A 20,363-nucleotide genomic window follows, 5' to 3' on the forward strand; every position below is an offset into this window, starting at 1 on the left:
CCACCACGACAGGCACCGGACATTCTGCGTCCACAGCTTTGAACAGCCGCGTTGACAATGGAGGCGGAGAACGTGGTCCACTCGGAGTCTATGTCTCCAACCTCTCTCGGAATCTGGTTGAAGCTCTGCCGGAGGTGTGAGTTAAAGGTCATTCTGACAGAGGGTTCAGACAGACGTTCCCAACAGACCCTCACAATACGTTTGGGCCTGCCAAGTCGTTCCAGCCACCTTCCTTGCCAGCGGATCCTACTCACCACCAGGTGGTGATCAGTTGACAGCTCAGCCCCTTTCTTCACCCGAGTGTCCAAAACATATGGCCGAAGGTCAGGTGAAATGATTACAAAGTCTATCATCGACCTCCAGCCTAGGGTGTCCTGGTGCCATGTGCACCGATGGACACCCTTATGTTCGAACATGGTGTTTGTTATGGCCAAACTGTGCCTAGCATAGAAGTCCAATAACATAATGATTTGGGTTCAGATCAGGGAGGCCGTTCTTCCCAATCATGCCTCTCCAGGTATCACTGTCGTTACTTACGTGGGCATTGAAATCTCCCAGAAGAACGATGGGGTCCCCAGTTGGAGCGCTTTCCAACACTCCCTCCAGAGACCCCAAGAAGGCCGGGTACTCCACACTACCTTTTGGCCCGTAAGCACAAATGACAGTGATTGACCTATCCCCCATCCGAAGGCGCAGGGAAGCGACCCTCTCGTCCACCGGGGAAAACTCCAACACATGGCAGCTAAACCGGGCCGGGCTCCTCGCATATGAGCTCCAACCCCGGGCCTGGCTCCAGGGTGGGGCCCCGGCTGCGCCATACCGGGCGACGTCTCGGTCCTTGTTCACTTTAGTCTTTTCAGCAAGGCTAAACTGTTTATACCTCTGTGGACTTTTTTTAGTGTTTTCTTACTAAACACACGAAGAAACATTCCCCAGTTGCTCCTCCTATTAACTGTGTTTGTTACTTCTGTAATTGCCCTCCTTCCTCTTTTATGACACTAATGACTGGACTAGTCAAAATTCAAAGTTGTTTAAAATACATCAAATCTTGGATGTCCCAAAACTTCTTTCAACTAAATTCAGATAAAACCGAGGTTCTTAATATTGGCCCTAAAAATCACAGAGAGACACAAAGATGACATAACATTCAGATTCTACTGTAAGGAACATTGGTGTCATCTTTGACCAGTATATCTCTTTTACATTGTATATTAAACAAATCTCCAGAACCGCCTACTCTCATCTTAGAAATATAGCTAAAATTAGAAGCATCCTCTCCCAGAGCAATGCAGAGAAACTGATCCATGCATTTGTTACCTCTAAGCTGGACAACTGTAACTCCTTACTCAACACTAACTAACAGCTCCTTAAAAAGCCTACAGCTAATTCAAAATGCTGCAGCCAGAGTTTTGATGGGACTTAAAAAGAGAGATCACATTTCTCCTACATTAGTTCTCTGCACTGGCGACCTGTAAAATGTAGGTTAGAGTTTAAAATTCTCTTATACATGTACAAAGGACTTAATGATAAAGCTCCTTCTTATCTGAAAGACCTCATAGTTCCTTATGCTCCCAGCAGAACGCTTTGTTCTCAGAGCGCCGGGCTACTGTTGGTTTCTCGAATCTTTGAATATAGAAAGGGAGGCAGAGTCTTTAGCTACCAAGCTCATCTCCTGTGGAACCACCTCAGAAAGGTTCAAGACACACTCTTCACCTTTAAGATCAGGCATAAAACCTTCCTTTTTGATAAGTCTTATAGTTAGAGGTGGTCCAGGTCATTGGCAATGATTGTTAGTCACAGGAACCATCTCTTTTAAGTGTTAAGCAGCAATAGACATAGACTGCTGGGGGGGACTCAATTTATACACTGAGCTCCTTTGTTTCCTTCTAATTTTTCTATCCAATAACCTTCTGTCATTATTCCATGTTTAACTAACCTTGTCTCTCTCTTTCCAGTAGTTGTGCCCCCCTTTCTCTTGTGTAGTTTATATTTAACTTTTTAACAAATTATTATCAATTTACATAATTTATTAAAACTAGTTTTATCTACTATGTTAAAATAGATGTACAAGAGTAAAAAATTAATAACTTTAAATTTCTTCCACTACACAATAAGACACTGAATCATTCTGAAATGGTTCCACAGCACCATCTACAGGCGGACGTAGACTGCTACCTCTTGCCGCCCCGATACACCACTTCACTGCAGCAAAATACAGCACAGGCCAGGGCTACTGTCTTTTTCTAAGTAAGAGAAAGAAACGTTGTCAAGATGTCTGACATGGAAGACGATTTCATGTGCGACGACGAGGAAGATTATGACCTGGTATTTATAATTAAAATAACCCTATTTGCTTTTGAAATTCAATTGTTTGTTTGCCGGCCAAGCTAACGTTAGCTGTTTGGTTAGCTTGTTGGCTATTGTCAAGCTAACCAAACAGCGTATGACTAAGTTAGCATCCTAGTTGGTTGGCGAGACCTGGCTAAAATGAATAAGCTTGAACCCTGTATAGTTAACATAGGTTACGCGTGGTTAGTTGCCACTAGATTTAATTCCCGAACGGAGAGAAAGCCAGCAGCTGATCTATGTCAGTTAACTTAGCAATAATGCCAACCTCTGTAGCTCTTATTTGCGGAGTGACATTCGCTCTGTTCAGCTAATAGAGTTGCTGAGATGCTAATGTAAAACTTCAATACTTGAGCTGAATGACGTGATGCTTAACGTTATATTTATTAAAATTTAGGAATATTCAGAAGACAGTAATTCTGAGCCAAATGTGGACCTGGAAAACCAGTACTACAACTCCAAAGCCTTGAAGGAGGATGATCCCAAAGCAGCACTAAGCAGTTTCCAGAAGGTGGAGTGATGCTCTTTAAAAAGGGCATGTTCGTAGTAGCTGTGTTGTAGCTTTTTATAAGTGCATTATTGACACGCCTGGACGTTTTGGTATGCCCTCAGGTGTTGGAACTAGAAGGAGAAAAAGGAGAATGGGGTTTCAAAGCTCTAAAACAGATGATCAAAATCAACTTCAAGCTGGTAAGCAATGATCAAATGTATAATATACCACAGCATAATATGCGTACCTCACTAGACAACCTGTTTAAAGTTCTGCATTTATATGGGCTTCACCTTTAGACGAACTTTCCAGAGATGATGAATAGGTACAAACAGCTCCTCACATACATCAGAAGTGCTGTCACAAGGAATTACTCAGAGAAGTCCATCAACTCCATTCTGGACTATATCTCTACCTCCAAACAGGTACGGCTAGATAAAATGATACAGTATAGTACATGTGTCCTGGATTTCACTAAAATGTGTTTCCTGTGTCATAGATGGATTTGCTGCAGGAGTTCTATGAAACCACTTTGGAAGCTTTGAAAGATGCAAAAAATGATAGACTGTGGTTTAAAACTAACACAAAGGTACACTGAAGTCCTTAACTGAGTCCATCCTGCATTATCATTATCATCCTGTAAATCAGCTAGTTAGATGCATTGTTTCTTTTTTTTCTCTGCAGTTGGGAAAATTGTACTTGGAAAGAGAAGAGTATGGGAAACTGCAAAAGATCCTTAGGCAACTTCATCAGTCCTGTCAGGTAAATATGTTCATATGTACCACATTTTGACTAATGTGTTTCATATAAGGAGGAGAAAAGACGTTTAATTCTTGATGTCAGTTACAGAAGTTAACTTAATTAGGTAAAATGGAGTATTGGCAGGTCACTATACAGTGGATCCCAACATGATTCAGTCCCCTAACAAATTTTTGTTACTATCCAGCAAGTCTTTTGACCAGAAAGTACACAGGCTCAAAAGATGGTAAAACAATGTATAAAAGGCATTATTGTGGAAAGAAATGACTCCATGTTTTATTTAGCTGACCCTCCAACCTGTAAGGGTTGGAGCTCATCACTAAAGAAGAATGGGCAAAGTAGTTGACTAAGGTGTATTAGGGTACATTGTCCTGGTACCCTATTACAAAGTCACACTAATGTTTAGTTCAGGCCTTTGTGTGAAAACAGTAGGAAATTATCAATTGATTGTCAGAGCTGTCACCATGACACCAGAAACTATGGAAAATATTCTTCATACATACTCTCATCCAGGAAGCCAGGGCTACTTACACATGTGCGTAATCTAATGTTTTTTCAGTCATATAATTATCAGTATTTAGATAAAACAATAGTTAAAACTGTTACTTCACAGCAATAAGGACCTGTGATGAAGTCCTAAATAATGGATGGATATTTAAAACGGCCATAATTACCTAATAAGTGTTTCTATTTTTGTATTAACCTCAGACAGATGATGGTGAGGATGATCTAAAGAAGGGCACACAGCTTTTGGAGATCTATGCTCTGGAGATTCAGATGTATACAGCACAAAAGAACAACAAAAAATTGAAAGCCCTGTATGAGCAGTCACTTCATATTAAATCTGCCATTCCTCACCCACTCATAATGGGAGTTATCAGAGGTATGATTACATACATTTTTATACACAAGCAGTATAGTTGTTAAGATTAGTATTTTGTAACTTGGTACACCATGTGGATTGATAACATTACTGAATAATATATGCTTATGTGGTATGCTCAGAGTGTGGTGGGAAGATGCATCTGAGAGAGGGCGAGTTTGAGAAAGCTCACACAGACTTCTTTGAAGCGTTCAAAAACTACGATGAGTCTGGAAGTCCAAGGAGGACAACATGCCTGAAGTACCTGGTCTTGGCCAACATGCTGATGAAGTCAGGAATTAATCCTTTTGACTCTCAAGAGGTGTGGATGCATTTCATACAAATTGAAATGTTGCGTGTAGATGAGGAAACCGTAAAACAAAAGACAGCCTGTATAAAATGCCATGTGACATAACATATGTCTGTTGATTTCTTATAACTATTCATATTTTTCCTCAAAGGCCAAACCATATAAAAATGACCCAGAGATCCTAGCAATGACAAATTTAGTAAGGTAAGCTTGGTTTAAATATCAACGCAATTATTTCCTTTTTTTTTATTGACCCTTTTATACTTTGTACTCCAATGTTACACTCCATGATTTAAGATTAGCTTTACAACAGATTATGACTTAAAACAAGAATAGTTAGAAAACTTTGGACTTGTAATATGTTTTATCTTTATATGGTTGTCAGATCCACTGCTTGTATGTGTCTTGTTTCACCCTAAGCTTACCATCAGTGATGGTCTAAAGCCACTCCCTCAAACACTAAATAATATAAATTATTCTAAGTAAGATAAAGCCTTTTCAAGTGAAGAAAGCAAAGATGTGACTGGCTGTGATGTTCATCAACTGCTAGCGCATAACTTGTTTTTGGGTCAGAGCAAGCTTAATGAGAAAACTGATTTTCAGCAAAAACAGGGTATGGCCCAAAAGTTGTTTTTTAAAGACATCCATAATATTTTGTATGAATAGGGACTCTTGAGCACATCTTTTGTCAAGTAATTTTTCAATCTTTTCTTCTTTTTCCAAATGTCCCAGTTGCTTTTAAGTTCTAACACGTAATATATTTTCACCTCTTTCTGTCTTTCCTTTTAGTTCAAAACAATATTCAACATGAGTGCCCTTAGTTTCATTTACATAATGGTTCCAAAAACAGTGCCCTGTCAATGTTATTGTAAGGTTGACAGTATCTGTATAATTTCCGGTACTATTGGACTCTCTTTTGGCCTTTCCAACCTTTCTTTGGAAGGATGTGCACAGTTTGAAACTGTCCTTTCAATGCCTATATTTAATATGTTCATTGTATAAATAAGAAAATAAGGTTGCATGCCCAAGACTGTGACAAGAATAGTGTTTACATAAAAACTTAACATATTTTAGAATGTCTGAACACTCAAATGTTTTTCCTCTTCCAGCGCCTACCAGAACAATGACATCACTGAATTTGAGAAAATCTTGAAAACAAATCACAGTAACATAATGGATGACCCATTCATTAGAGAGCACATAGAGGGTGAGTGTGGAATATGGTTTCAATCTACAAATATCATAAATGTTTTGGGAAAATTTTCCCCCTCTTTCCCCTTTGCATCCATTTGAATCTTGAAATGTAGCTGTTAATGTAATTTGTGTGTTCCAGAACTCCTGCGAAACATTAGAACTCAAGTACTTATCAAACTCATCAAGCCATACACAAGAATTCATATCCCTTTTATTTCTAAGGTAAGTCCATGTGATCAAAAATGTCCTGTGCAGTGACTGTGTGGTTCACTGGAATGTATATTATTTCTTGTCCAAAGCCTTGCACTACATAATTTAGTTTGTCACTAATATTTATACATACAAGGTATCTGATGATCTTTGCATTTATGTGTTTGTTTGGTTGTTTGTTCATATACAGTCTGTTTCCATGGGTTGTTCAACTAACAAAATTGTGAATGCTTTAATGCTTGTTCTGTACTGTATAAAAACATGCTTTTACCTTTTCTTTCAGGAGCTGAACATTGATGTGTGTGATGTTGAAAGTTTGCTTGTGCAGTGCATCTTGGATAAGTACGTTTTCACCTTCACATTTTAGAATCTTATTTAGCTTATTATCTCATTTCCAGTACATAATTGTAGTTCCTCATAACTGGCATCTTTTGGCCCTGAAGCTAAGGTGGTAGGATTTAATAGTTCATGTTACAATTTGTACTTCATTGATTGTCAGGCTGTAATAGTGTCCAGCTATGTATTCCTGCTGTACCAGTTCATTGACGTAAATGACTGCGTAAGCAGTGAAAACATCATACAGTGTAGCATTCAAAGTACACCTGTTCTCAGAAGCTGCTGTGTACAAGTATTTGACATTGTTCTGTTGCCAAATTACATTTATGCAAAGACATTTTAATGAATGTCAATGATGCATAAACAAAACAAAACAAAAACATAAACATTCAAATTATCTCAAATAATTGTTCTTACAATGTTATCTCAGAACAATAATAGCTTGTTCTGGGAAATGGCTGTACTATTTATATACATGAAATCGCGGAATTGCGAAATTGCACAGACCTGTTTTTTTTTTTATTTCAGCACAATCCATGGCCGAATTGACCAAGTTAACCAGCTTTTAGAACTGGACTACCAGAAGAGAGGAGGCGCTCGCTACACAGCTTTAGACAAATGGACTAATCAGCTGAACTCTCTGAACCAAGCCATTGTTAGCAAACTTACATGATAGCATGTAAAATCAAAGCGAAAAGGAAAAAGGCCTTTTTTGAAAACATCCATTAAGTTTACTACTGCGCTTCAAGTAAATTCTCTGAGACAGCACAGGTTATGAAAATACAACCAGTTTCAAGGAGATGCCAAGAACTTGTTTCTTGTTCAAAGTGTGTTGTTTTGTCCTTTTATTAGAGGAAATCAAAGACACTTATTTTTGTTTTTCAAGTTCCTGGTTGGCAGATCCAAGTGCAACACAAAACGCTTCAGTAGTTTAGAAAACAGAAAGTCCAAATGTTGAAAAACCTGTACACAGTATTTAAATGTATACTGTTGCCTGTTGATAATAAACTGTCTATCCGCATTAAAGCATGGGAGTTTTCTTTAAATATTTAAATGCGGGTAGAATTATATAAGCCCTTCAGTCATGAATGGTGTTTGAACATCTTCCACTTGAGGTTAATAGACAAGCTCGTTGCGACGACATTTGAACACTTGCAGGACGTGCAGGAAGTTTTTGCTTCGATTTCAGCTTGAGCCTCGGCGGCTTCCTTTTCAGGTGACTCCCATTTTCAGTGACAGCAGCGCAGCAACCGACAGCTACTGGCTAGTCGGTAGAGAGCGCCGCTAGCTGACGCAGCTAACGAGCAACAGTTAGTTCTGCTGCGTGGCTGGGAGGAATCGGGTGAGTCCTTAGCTACCATTCAGTGTCACCGACAATGAAGTTAAGGAGGCTTACATGCTGACATCCACATTGTGGTTAATGACAGTCTGTCTTGGCGTCTTGGACTGACATGGACGCTAATGGCAATAAGGTACGGTGTGTTTTTGTCTGGGTTTTTTCGGAGCTTCAGCCTTTGGAGAAAGGAACAACATTAGTTTGTGTCCGTCCGTCCGTCGGGGCCCTTAGTCGGTATGTCGGTAACGTTATTCAGTGTTGCTGTTGCCGTTACGGACCCGAACGGTGCTTAAAACAGATCTTAATTAGTAATTTGGGTTATTATTCATATTAAGGACATGGGTAGTTATAGTCTGCAGCAATGTAAGCGCTTAACGCTACGATTAGGTTAGGCTGCTAACTAGCGTCAGGAAGCTAACGGTAACCCGCTGGTCAGTGTTAGGGCAAACGGATAATTTGTTTACTAACTTTATAGTTCTGTTCCGTATGTGTTTTTGGCACTGTCACTAAACGATTAACCATATTGAGATCTATTTTTATGACTTTTTATGAATAGTCCTGTGTTCAATTTTAGCCTAGCTAGTTTGCTAAAGCTAAACATCTCTGTTGTCATCTGACGGCGCTGGTGGCTTTTATCAAGGCGACGGCTAAGCAAACTATATAAACCAGCACTGCTCTTTGAAACTTAAATGTGTTTTCACAATTATGGAGCGAGGAGAATTTGCGCACGAGTACTGAGTAGTGTTGTTGTCAGGCGAGTTGGAGAGGTTTCGTGAATAGAGGAATGTCTGGTCTTTCTGCATGTCTGTCATTCGACTGACGTAGTTTGCAATGCAAAAAATGTAGTCTGGTTGCGATTGACATTAGTGTGACTTTTGTCTCACATATTCCACGTACAGCGACGTTGTATTTCACATGACAACGTATGTCAAAATTTCCTTGAAAGTGTGAAAATATGCAGCTCAGTGTTCGGTCTTCATAAAACTTCGCAAAGTATTTAAGCCCTGCTCTTCTTTCTGCACTGGCATCCTGTCTGTTGCTATTTGAAAGCTAATAGCATACACAAACAAAGGCCTGTGAGATCAGTGGCCACTGCTTTAATCAGTCTAAATTCTGTCATTCCCAACAAACGCACATCTGACCTCATTGCTCTTTTCACAATCACAGCTATTCTTACTACTGCTGAGATGCACAACGATGCATGGTTCAAACCAGAGCTGGACTCCCTGGCATTCAATTGTTTCCTCCGCTGGCATTAGAGTCTTCCAGTTTTCAGTTTTCAACACCACTGCACATGAGACATCGGGTGTTCCATGCTGTACCTTGGCAACTAATTAGCTTACCAAGAAGCACTGGCCTTACTTTAGCCACTCCAGGCTAATCTTGTGAAAACACAATACTGCTTTACAGGTTAAGACTATTTGTTATAGATTTATACTCATGGAACAACATCAATCATTGAAATTTTATTTGTCTGGAACCTTTCAGAAGGCTTTGTACATGAGCTATGTACTGAAACAAAGCCATTGTAACATTAGTAAAACATATGGGAGTTGAAAAGATTGAAATGTAAAGGCAAAGCAAATACCAGGGAAATGTAGTTCAAATGTAGTTTAGTTGTCTTTACAGCAGTTGTCGAAAAATTGAATAGTTGGGATGGGATTTTTAGATTGCTGAAGAAGAATAAGAAAAACATTCAAAGACAGAAGCAGACAATAGCATTCTGTGTGACATCCACTGGCTGCACTGATGTTCTATTCATGTATCCTGACCCCAAATTCAAGGGGTGTCTTTGTGTTCTGAACCCTGTCACCTCTCCTCATCCTTTTACAGAATAGCAACAAAATATTGTATGGCCTCTTGGACAGAGCTGCCACTTTGAGCCAGTCCAGTTTTCATTATTATTATTTCATTATTATTTATTTTCATTTTTCATTGTATATTGCAGAAATAACATTTTGGCATGTGCAAATAGGCAAAAAATAATATTTGTTAGCACATTTATGTTCCATTTCCAAAAACCTTTTCCAACATTGCACTTTCTGCAATTTTTCCACTTTCTAATGTTTGGTCTTTCTGTGACTTTGTGTGTTTCAGCTAGAACACTAGACTGGTTATAAGAAAACTTCAACTTGATCCACAGTGACTTGGACAGAATCAGGTCATTATTCAGCCTAACATTTCATAGTTGTTTTGGCTAATTAGCGTTATTTGCTTGTGTATGTTGTGCTCATTTGTACTGTACATGAGATAGAAACGTTTGTGAATAATGCCTAGCGGTCCTTTCTTTTTTGGTGTTACCCATTCATTTAATGTTTTTCCAGTAATAAAATACCGTATTTTCTTGACCATAAGCCGCTACTTTTTTCATAGGTTTTGAACCATGAGGCTTATTAAAAGGTGCGGCTATTCTGTGGATTTTTCTTCCACCGCTAGGGGCGCTCTAACCAGAATTAGAATAAAAAATAAGATAGACGAAAACTTAATGCAAAGAAGAATACGCTACTTTTGCTTTAGCAGATAGAACACGGGCGGCAAATTACCAACTCTTAATTGTTTTCAAATCCTCGCCCCTTCATCATGGAACCCACACGAAGAATTCGTATGATGCAAGTTTTAAGTTGAAGGCCATCGATCTTGCTATCCAGGAAGGAAACCGCGCTGCTGCACTCAAACTTGGCGTCAATGAATCTATGGTGAGCAACCTTTTCTGATGTCTGTCAGTGGATCTTAACAGCGTGGAGTGCTTTGAAAGAATCCACCATAACCAACGGGTTCCGAAAGGCTGGAGTGCTACGCGAAGAGAGCGGCGCACCTTCAGAGCCAACTTTACCGGAGGATGACAGACACACGGAGAGCGAGACTGATTTAGACAGAAGTGACGAAGCGCTTCTTAGGCTGTTCAACTCCGACACCGAAGAAGACGGCTTCATGGGTTTCAGCGGCAAATAAATACCGGTTATTTTCTCTAGGTTCTGTTCCGTCTTAATCAACAAAGTGTTACCGACGTGTTAAATGGCACTGTTAGGAAAGATTCTGTTCAGGTACATACATGTACATTTACAGTTCAAAATCGTTCTGTACATGCAGTAAATAGCATTTTTTCAACATAGATATACGCGGCTTATAACCCGGTGCGGCTTGTTTATGTTTTTTTTTAATTATTTTTTTTTAATAGAGCGGTTGCGGCTTATATACAGGTGTGCTTTATAGTCAAGAAAATACGGTACTTGCATAATTGACACAATACAAATATAATAGATTATATCTCAATCATCAAAGATTTCACCAATATTGTTAGTTAACTTTCTGCTGTAGCAATTTGTGATTCTCAGCCTGTAATAATTAACAGCATATTGTATTGCATTATTTTCATGGTTGTGTAAATATACTTACTTAAATATACGTTGATGAGGTACAACACAACATAAATGCTATGGCCAGGAAGAGGAAGGACACCAGGTCAGAAGGGAAGATAACAGCATCCTCCCCACAATTCTGCATATGCGGTGCACTCCCCTGCATTCCTCTTCCTGCCTATATATACATGGCTAATATAGGTGGTTACCAAGAATAAGTGAAGCACCTTCTGAAAGTCTGCTGGAAGATGTCTGTGGCTATATGGCTATAAGATCAACACAAGCCATAAGGTGCAGTATCCCCCATGGTAACAGAGGTCGGAGGCCAAGATTAAGGCAACACGGAAAGAAGATAGACAACTAAAAGAACTACAGAAAGGCATGACGAAAAAGTACAGCCTACCTAAGAAGTACAGCAACATGAACATACCTGAGGCCTTGGAGACTGCCAAGCAAAGACTCACAGCCCTGGCTACCCGGCTAAAGTGATACACAAGAAAAGCTGAAACAGGAGATTAGGATGGATGTTCTCCACTGACCTATCCAAGGTGTATTCACAGTGGCAGGGTAATAACACGAACGCAAACCCACCAAGGCAGGAGACTGAAGAATAGTGGAAAGACATATGGGAAATGTTTGCTGTCAAATTCTAATTAAAGGCTTGCTGTATGTGGGATCTGTTTGGTTGAGTTTAGGTTTAGGTCTTAAACCTTACCTTGTAAAGTGCCTTGCGGTATCCTTGTTGTGGTTTGGCGCTATATGAATAAAACTGAATTGAGTGTCCAAAAAACATGTTTAGTCATAGTTAAACAGATGCAACTTAAAAAAACCTTTTTAAGTTGTTTTAGGGGCAGAGCCAAGGGGCACAGCCTTGCCTCAGTGTCAACACTGCAAATTAATCTGTATTGTGTGTTGTCTTGTAAGATTTAAAATCAAAATGTTTTTCTTCGGCTAAGATCTAGCTTTTTTTGCTGATGGCTGTAGCTTAACCTTTCTGGTAAACAATGATTGTGTTATAGTTTTGCTTTTAGCACACAAAATGCCAACAAGCATAAGAATTATGTACTCATACAAATGGTAAAATCATATCATGGAAAAATGTATGTGACCTTTTATTACACCAGGTATTCAATTTGATTGCTTGGTGAAAATTTATAAAAAAAAGGTGTAGACCTAATTTATTGCATGTCATTGCACAGATTGTTGCATTGATGTGTAATTTCTCTTTGTACAGGATGTGAAGCTTTCAGCTGAAGTGGAGCCGTTCATCCCACAAAACAAAGGTCTTGAAGGACTACTAGTGAGCATGAGTCTTTCTGGAGAGGTTGGCAGTGGAGGAGGGAACGGGGGTGTAGGCGCTGGCAGTGGAGTAGTGGAAACCACTCCCATACCAAGCTACCTCATCACCTGCTACCCTTTTGTCCAAGAAAACCAACCCAACAGGTACTGGTGTGCTGTCACATGTTGGTTGGTAGGTTGAGATTAGATTACAACTCTAAAAAAAGTGGCTCCAACCCTATTCATCACATTAAATCACAGTATCAGGGTTTTTGGTTCTCATCTTTGAACAACCACCTGCTCTATGGATTATTGTATTTTCTGAATATTTTTACTACTGTGTTGCTATTGGAAGAAGGCAGCAGCACCATATACTTAATTTTGTTCACGGAGATGATCACAATCAGAACCCTCAAACAGTTCATAGAGCTAGAGCCATTACATTTCTCTGTTCTGTAGGACTGCTTAATTATGAATGGAAACCACCATATATTTAGAGGGTTTACATGAAACCATGTTTGAAAAGCCCCTAGAAACATTGATTTATTGCATCCTGCACACATCTGTTTCTTTCTTTCTTTCCCAACTAATTGAATGACATAAAATGTCTGCTATAGTGGCCTATCTGAGAAAATGTGATCGGATTTCAGTATGCTATCCACATGTAGGATAAAGACAAACCATCAAGCAAAAACACTGTAGCATCACATTTGTTACTCAAGCTTAATCTTAGTTAATAAAGTTAGTGATAGAAAAGGACTGAATCTTTCATGGCAAAATAGAGAGAGAGAGAGAGAGAGAGAGAGAGAGAGAGAGAGAGAGAGAGAGAGAGAGAGAGAGATTTTTTAGAAGACTTTATTAGTCAGTTTTAAATAAACTCATGACAAGAATAATTTAAAAACTTACAATGACAGCACGGGTTAAAATGAAAAAAAGATAATCATTTTCAAAAAAAGCTCAAAATAAGACACAGGAACAAAACACACAAAAAAACATAGCAGCATGGTGACAAACTTGTTAAAAAACGCCATCATCCAGATCTCGGCTTATTTTGTGCAGTATTTTCTTTAACCTAACAACTTCCTGGTTTGTGTAACCTCCTTTTCCTCTACTTCCCATTTGGTCATAGACCGAGTTCACAAAACATTCATCATCCGAAAAATAATCATCAATCTTCACACCCCTCTTATTTTTCGTGTGCTGTAAAAACAGTTTAACCCAATCAACTGAGTAGGTCTTGGCTCCAGTGACTGAGATCTACAGTCAGACATTTCACTGTCAGAGCTGAGAGAAAACTCATCCTCACTGAGATCTGAGTCTGCAGGTCGTCTGTCTGGCTTTTGGCCCTTTACCTTTTTACCAGTTCCTGACTGATCATCTGTGTCATCAACAGTAGTGTCGCTTTTTCTCTTTGTATGTTCTTTCCTACCATCACCCATCCCTGCCTTCTCTGCAGCTACAGCACTGTTTACATTTGGGTCCTGATTACACATTTCTATATCATTTCTGTTCTGCCTTCCCACAGTTGACATAGCAGCAACTTCGCTTCCATTTACAGTCTCAACTTCAGCCTGTTTAGACCGTTCGTTGTCAGTCTCGACCACAGTGTCTCCACTCACTACTTTTGTTTCACCACCACCGGCCTCCTCCTGCTTGTCTGCACCTTCTCCACCGTCCTCCCGTCCGTCTGCACCTTCTCCACCAGCCTCCTGTCCATCCTCTCCTCCGTGCTGAGCCTCTCCTCCGCGCTGGGCCTCTCCTTCGCGCTGGGCCTCTCCTCCGCGCTGGGCCTCTCCTCCGTAACCGGCTGCACGGCCTCCTGCACCCGAGTGGAAGTTGCCCCCAGCTTTGTCTGAACAGGCTCTGACTAAATGTCCCTCTTTGCCACATCCAAAGCATTTCATAGTCTCTGACGTTATGAACAGAACATAGTCATAGTCATCAATTCTGAGCTTAAAGCCCAGATTAAGCTCTTCCTCCTTGTTGTTAAGGACCATGTAGACCTGACGCCTGTGAGAAATCACGTGACGCAGTTCCCACTGTTTACAGCCCGATGGTAACTTTTTAATGGGAGAGACTATTTTTCCGTGCCTGGACAGTTCTTTTCTCAACAGTTCGTCGCTGATGAAAGGAGGGACGTTGGACACCGTTACCTTTTTAGCAGGTTGCGTGAGAGGAGACACGGAGATGGAATCACTGTGATAACAATGCCATTTTCGATGACTTTGTGGACTTTATCAACGCTGTCCAGAAAAATAACCACCGCTCCGTTCATTCTTGCAGCTGATTTTAGGCTGAGCGGACCGACCACCGCAGCCAGAGCAACCGCGCACTCCACAGAAAAGCGAGAAGCAGCGGCGATCCTCAGGCCGTGCTTCCGCGTTAGCTCGGTCAACATCATGCTAGCACCGGCCGGAAGTCTGCACCTACAGACGCCGGCGGCGAAAAAACACGGAAAAACCCCTCAAAAACACCCCCAACCCTCGATATGTGCACACAAAAACAATAAAACAACCTTCACCGACCAAACCCACATGAGCAAAAAGTAAATTGTAACTCGAATGTACATCAAAAACCAGTTAATCGCTCCGTCGAAACACTCACAACTCTCACACGCCACCTCACTCAGAGAAAGAGAGAGAGAGAGTGTGTGTGAGTGTGTGTGAGTGTGAGTGTGTGAGAGAGAGAGTATTTATTATACCCACTCTATTCTCACCCTCCGCGGGTGGTCTCATCCACTTTCCAAGCTCGGGTCCTCTACCAGAGGCCAGGGAGCTTGAGGGTTCTGCGCAGTATTCTTGCTATTCCTAGGTCTGCACTTTTCTGGACTGAGATTTCAGATGTTTTTCCAGGGATCTGTTGTAGCCACTCCTCCAGTTTGGGGGTCACAGCCCCCAGTGCTCCGATCACCACAGGCACCACTGTGGCCTTCACCTTCCAAGCCTTCTCCAGTTCTTCTCTGAGCCCTTGTATTTCTCTAGTTTCTCATGTTCCTTTTTCCTGATGTTGCCATCGCTTGGTATTGCCACATCCACCACTACGGCTTTCCTCTGCTCTTTGTCCACCACCACAATGTCTGGTTGGTTCGCCATTACCATTCTGTCAGTCTGGATCTGGAAGTCCCACAGGATTCAATTCAATTCAATTCAATTTTATTTATATACCGCCAAATCACAACAAAGTTATTTCAAGGCACTTTACAAAGTAAGGTTTAAAACCTCACACAACTAAACCCAACAAATCCCACATACAGCAAGCATTTAATTTGACAGCAACAGTGGAGAGGAAAAACTCCCTCTCTAACGAGGAAGAAACCTCCAGCAGAACCAGACTGGATGTGGGCGGCCATCTGCCTCGACCGGTTGGGGTGAGAGGATAGAGAGATAGAAAAACACAGCAACAGCAACAAGCAACAACAAGCAACAACAGAGCACAGGCAGGATGGCAGGACCAGGGACTGGACGCAGGCAGGATGGCCGGACCCGCAGCCGCCCATCACGGACACCAAACTCTGAGTCCCATGATACCTGTAGGTGAGGACAGAGAGGGAGAGAGAGTGGGGGTGGGGGGGGGAGAGAGGAGAGAAGCACAACTACTGGACAGAAAGAGACAAGGTTAGTTAAACATGGGACAATGATGGGAGGTTATTGGACAGAAGAGGTAGAAGGAAACAGAGGAGCTCAGTGTATAAATTAAGTCGCCCAGCAGTGTATGTCTATTGCAGCTTAACTAAGAGATGGTTCCTGTGACTAACAATAATTGCCAGTGACCTGAACCATCTCTAACTATAAGCTTTATCAAAAAGGAAGGTTTTAAGCCTAAACTTAAAGGTGGAGAGTGTGTCAGCTTCTCGAACCTGAAGAGGGAGCTGGTTCCAGAGGAGAGGAGCTTGGTAGCTAAAAGCTCTGCCCCCTGTTCTACATTTAAAAACTCTAGGAACCACAAGTAGCCCAGCGCTCTGAGAACGAAGTGTTCTGCTGGGGGCATAAGGAACTATGAGGTCTTTAAGATAAGAAGGAGCTTTATCATTGAATACTTTGTAGGTGAGTAGGAGAATTTTAAATTCTATCCGACATTTCACAGGCAGCCAGTGCAGAGAAGCTAATGTAGGAGAAATGTGATCTCTCTTTCTAAGTCCTGTCAGAACTCTGGCTGCAGCATTTTGAATAAGCTGTAGGCTTTTTAAGGAGCTGTTAGGACATCCTATGAGTAAGGAGTTACAGTAGTCCAGCCTAGAGGTAACAAATGCATGGATCAGTTTCTCTGCATCGCTCTGAGAGAGGATGCTTCTGATTTTAACTATATTTCTAAGGTGGAAGTAGGCGGTTCTGGAGATTTGTTTAATGTATGATGTAAAAGAGAGATCCTGGTCAAACATGACACCAAGGTTCCTCACAGTAGATTCTGAAGCTAATGTTATGCCATCCAGGGTGGCTATCTGACTCAATAGTGTCTCTCTCAGATTTTTAGGCCCAACAATAAGAATCTCGGTTTTATCTGAGTTTAGTTGAAGGAAGTTTTGGGACATCCAGGATTTGATGTCTTTTAAACAACCCTGAATTTTGACTCGTTGATCTGTTTCATTTGGTTCGAAGGACATATATAGCTGAGTATGATCTGCGTAAAAATGAAAATTAATAGAATGCTTTCTAATAATCTCAGCTAGAGGAGACATGTATAGGCTAAACAGAATTGGACCCAGCACAGAGCCCTGTGGAACTCCATAGCTAGTCCTTGTGCGTGTGGAGAATCCATCATTAACATGAACAAACTGGAATCTGTTCAACAAATAGGATTTAAACCATCCCAATGCTGTTCCATTAATCCCGATTCTATGTTCTAGTGTCTGTAATAGAATGTTATGATCAATTGTATCAAATGCAGCACTAAGATCTAACAGGACAAGGACAGAAACTAGACCATTGTCCGAAGCTAATAGAAGATCATTAGTGACTCTAACCAGAGCTCTTTCTGTGCTATGACGTTTTCTAAATCCTGACTGAAAATCTTCGTACAGGTTATTCCCACTCAGGTGGTCAGATAATTGTTTAGCCACGATTTTTTCCAGAATCTTGGAAATAAAGGGTAAATTTGAAATGGGCCTATAGTTGGCTAGTTGTCCAGGGTCAAGGGTTGGTTTTTTCAATAGAGGTTTGACCACAGCCACCTTAAAAGCCTGTGGTACATAGCCTAAATGTAAAGATTGGTTGATTTGATTTAATATGGATGAGCTGATTAAAGGTAGAACATCTTTGAGTAATCTGGTTGGGATTGGATCTAAAAGACAAGTGGACGACTTGGAAGAGTTAATTAGGGGGTTAACTCCATATGAGTTAAGGGGGAGAAGCTGTCTAGGTAAGACAGAGGATTTAATAAATTTAAAGTTGATGGATCTAGACAGTGCTTTCTGTCATTTGGAAGAAGTCGCTGCTGAATGTTTTTTCTAATGATGATAATTTTATTAGTAAAGTAGTTCATAAAGTCATTGCTGCTGAGATTTAAGGGGATAGTAGACTCAATACAGCTATGACTCTTTGTCAGCCTGGCTACAGTGCTGAAAAGAAACCTGGGGTTGTTTTTGTTTTCCTCAATTAGGGAGGAATAATGTGTTTTTCTAGCAGCACAAAGTGCTTTTTTATATTTCATTAGACTGTCCTTCCATGCAATGCAGTTTACATTTTTTTTGTTGGAACGCCACTGTCTTTCTAGTTGTCTAGTCCTTTGCTTTAGGCTGCGGATCTCTGAGTTATACCACGGAGCTAACCTCCTCTGATTCACTGTCTTCTTCTTCAGAGGAGCCACTGTGTCTAACATTGTACGTAGAGAAGCTGTAGCATCATCCACAAGACAGTCAACCTGTTCATAAAGATTAAAGGAGTCATATCATGCTTTTCATTCTAAAAAATATTAGACTTTAATGTCTCAGTAAGGTCTCTGTAAATTTTCATCCCATAAAACCCTTTAGATCGTCCACACTGCCCCTGTCAATGTGTGGTTTTCACTCTCCATCAGCAAACGCTGTGTTTTGTGGGCGTGTCGCAAGCGAAGCTGCTCACCACACCTTTGTGCAGAAGCGCATACCTTTTTTGTTGTTGTTTTTTTTTTTAAATTGGCTCCGTGGATACGAGCCACCGCACGGTTACGATACAATAGGTGGCACTAGTGCGACATTGAGAATGCAATCCACGGCAATCCTTCACAGAAGAAGAAGACCCACTACAGGACTGCACAACATTAGCCAGCTAGTTCGTAGCGTAGTGGAACCATACGTCTACGATCCCGAATCTGACCCTGAAGCTGAAGAGGAGGCTGTTGAAGTCACCACATTTCGGCTGATGCAAGATGTGTCTCATTGGTAATGTCGCATTTACTTCAATTTAATTGATTTATGTAATTTGCAAAGCGACTAGCGGTTGCTAATGCGAATGCTAAATGGCGTGTGCAGCTTCAATATTCACAACACGACTTACCTGGAAAACTCTCGTTAATAGATAACACTACTTTAGCTCACGTTATACAAATAAATAAGTTTGAGAGCATAGCTGAAATAATATAAATACATTTTACATTTACACATTTCACTGTTTTGTCTTACTTGTGCTGCTGCTCTGACAATTTTATTTAAAAATGTGCATTATATTTAGAGCAATCACTGCATGACCTTCCTGGGAACAAAAAGCATTGGTTCAAATTATATATTGACCTAACGTATTTTTACTGCTTTTAATTATGTTTTTTGTCATTCATGATAAATTTGACAGTAATATGTCTCTGTATCTAAAGTTGTTACAGGTATCTAGTCTACAGAGGGCTAGTGAGCTGGTGCTGAGGATTCCTGGGGTGAAGAATCTGAGTTGCCATCTCTTCATGCTTGGGTTGTAGATGAAGGCAGTTTCCTGATGGATAAAACACTAAAACACTCATAGTATGATTGATGTAGACCACCTGTAGAATAACTCCTTTACCGTTTGAGTAAAAATGTGTTTTTGTGAGTGCAAACACTCATTAAGAATTTTTTAACTTTATTATATATAATTTATATGCGTTTTATTTATGGCCGCTTCAACTTTATAGCTTACCATATTAGAAAGAGAAAAACATGTAATTTCAATACTATGATTTTCCTAAATAAAAGTGTTTTCCCTTCAGAAACAGAGTTCAGTGAAATACATAATAGTTAAAGCCAACTTTATTGTAAACCAAAAAAATACACCACTACTCCAAAGCTAGAACAAACTGTTACTTTCACACTCCAATGTGCAATGTATAGGTTACTGAGTTAATTAAGAAGTCTGGGGGTTTGAGGACGAAGGAGAAGCTTTTGCAGGGCCTGCAGACGGAATGCATGAAAGTAGGGTAAACAGGGAGATGTGGTGATCCTTGTTCTCATCACTATTTGGAAGACTGAGCGGAAGCAGTCCTCTACCAGATGGAAGCTGTGGCTGTCCTCACCATCCACCTCATCAAAAACAAAAGGTAGTGCAATCAGAACTGGTAGATTAGTGAAATGTTAATTATTATGTAGGTCAAAAACCTTCTCTAATGTAAGAACACACAATACCAGACAAAAAATTAAACCAAACAAGAGGACAGGCCTGTCTGTGCTAAAACAACAGATAAACAGTTGTTACAATTCAAATATAAAATCTAAACAGTATATACCAATTAAAATCTTCTATTACCTATCTTACTGTTGGTACATACAAACTTACATACCTTCACTCCTGAGCTGGGCAGCAGATGTCTGTGTACCAACAGTCTGCAGTGATTTCTCTGTTTGACAGCCTCCTTGCATGTGGGCAACTGGGATTTGCCCTCCTACAGTATAGAAAAGAATGTTACATTTACTGTAAATTGTATTGGTCCTACAAATATAATGGCTA

At 40.4% G+C, this 20,363-nt stretch overlaps 2 protein-coding genes across 7 annotated transcripts in view; both read left to right on the forward strand.

The window, feature by feature from the left end:
- Positions 1-2,148: 2,148 nt before the first annotated feature.
- Positions 2,149-7,533, forward strand: cops2 (COP9 signalosome subunit 2). Its single transcript, XM_029130554.3, has 13 exons — positions 2,149-2,325; positions 2,744-2,857; positions 2,959-3,036; positions 3,136-3,261; positions 3,336-3,425; positions 3,521-3,598; positions 4,304-4,478; positions 4,601-4,779; positions 4,919-4,971; positions 5,877-5,974; positions 6,101-6,183; positions 6,455-6,513; positions 7,036-7,533. Exons 1-13 carry the CDS (start codon positions 2,272-2,274, stop codon positions 7,178-7,180), a joined length of 1,332 nt encoding a protein of 443 aa, XP_028986387.1. The 5' UTR covers positions 2,149-2,271; the 3' UTR covers positions 7,181-7,533.
- A 170-nt stretch (positions 7,534-7,703) lies between these two features.
- Positions 7,704-20,363, forward strand: part of secisbp2l (SECIS binding protein 2-like) — a 56,610-nt gene continuing 43,950 nt past the window's right edge. The window contains exons 1-3 of one of the 6 annotated variants that reach the window (XM_029130550.3): positions 7,710-7,849; positions 9,941-10,004; positions 12,437-12,645. In XM_029130550.3, the coding sequence (XP_028986383.1) occupies positions 12,509-12,645 (137 nt within the window). In that variant the 5' untranslated portion in view covers positions 7,710-7,849; positions 9,941-10,004; positions 12,437-12,508. Of the gene's footprint in view, positions 7,980-9,940; positions 10,005-12,436; positions 12,646-20,363 lie in introns of all 6 variants that reach the window. The other 5 variants (XM_029130548.3, XM_029130551.2, XM_055502864.1 and 2 more) reach the window with 5 other exon arrangements.

Source organism: Betta splendens, chromosome 16, assembly GCF_900634795.4.
Source record: "Betta splendens chromosome 16, fBetSpl5.4, whole genome shotgun sequence".
In the NCBI taxonomy this organism is placed as follows: Eukaryota; Metazoa; Chordata; class Actinopteri; order Anabantiformes; family Osphronemidae; genus Betta; species Betta splendens.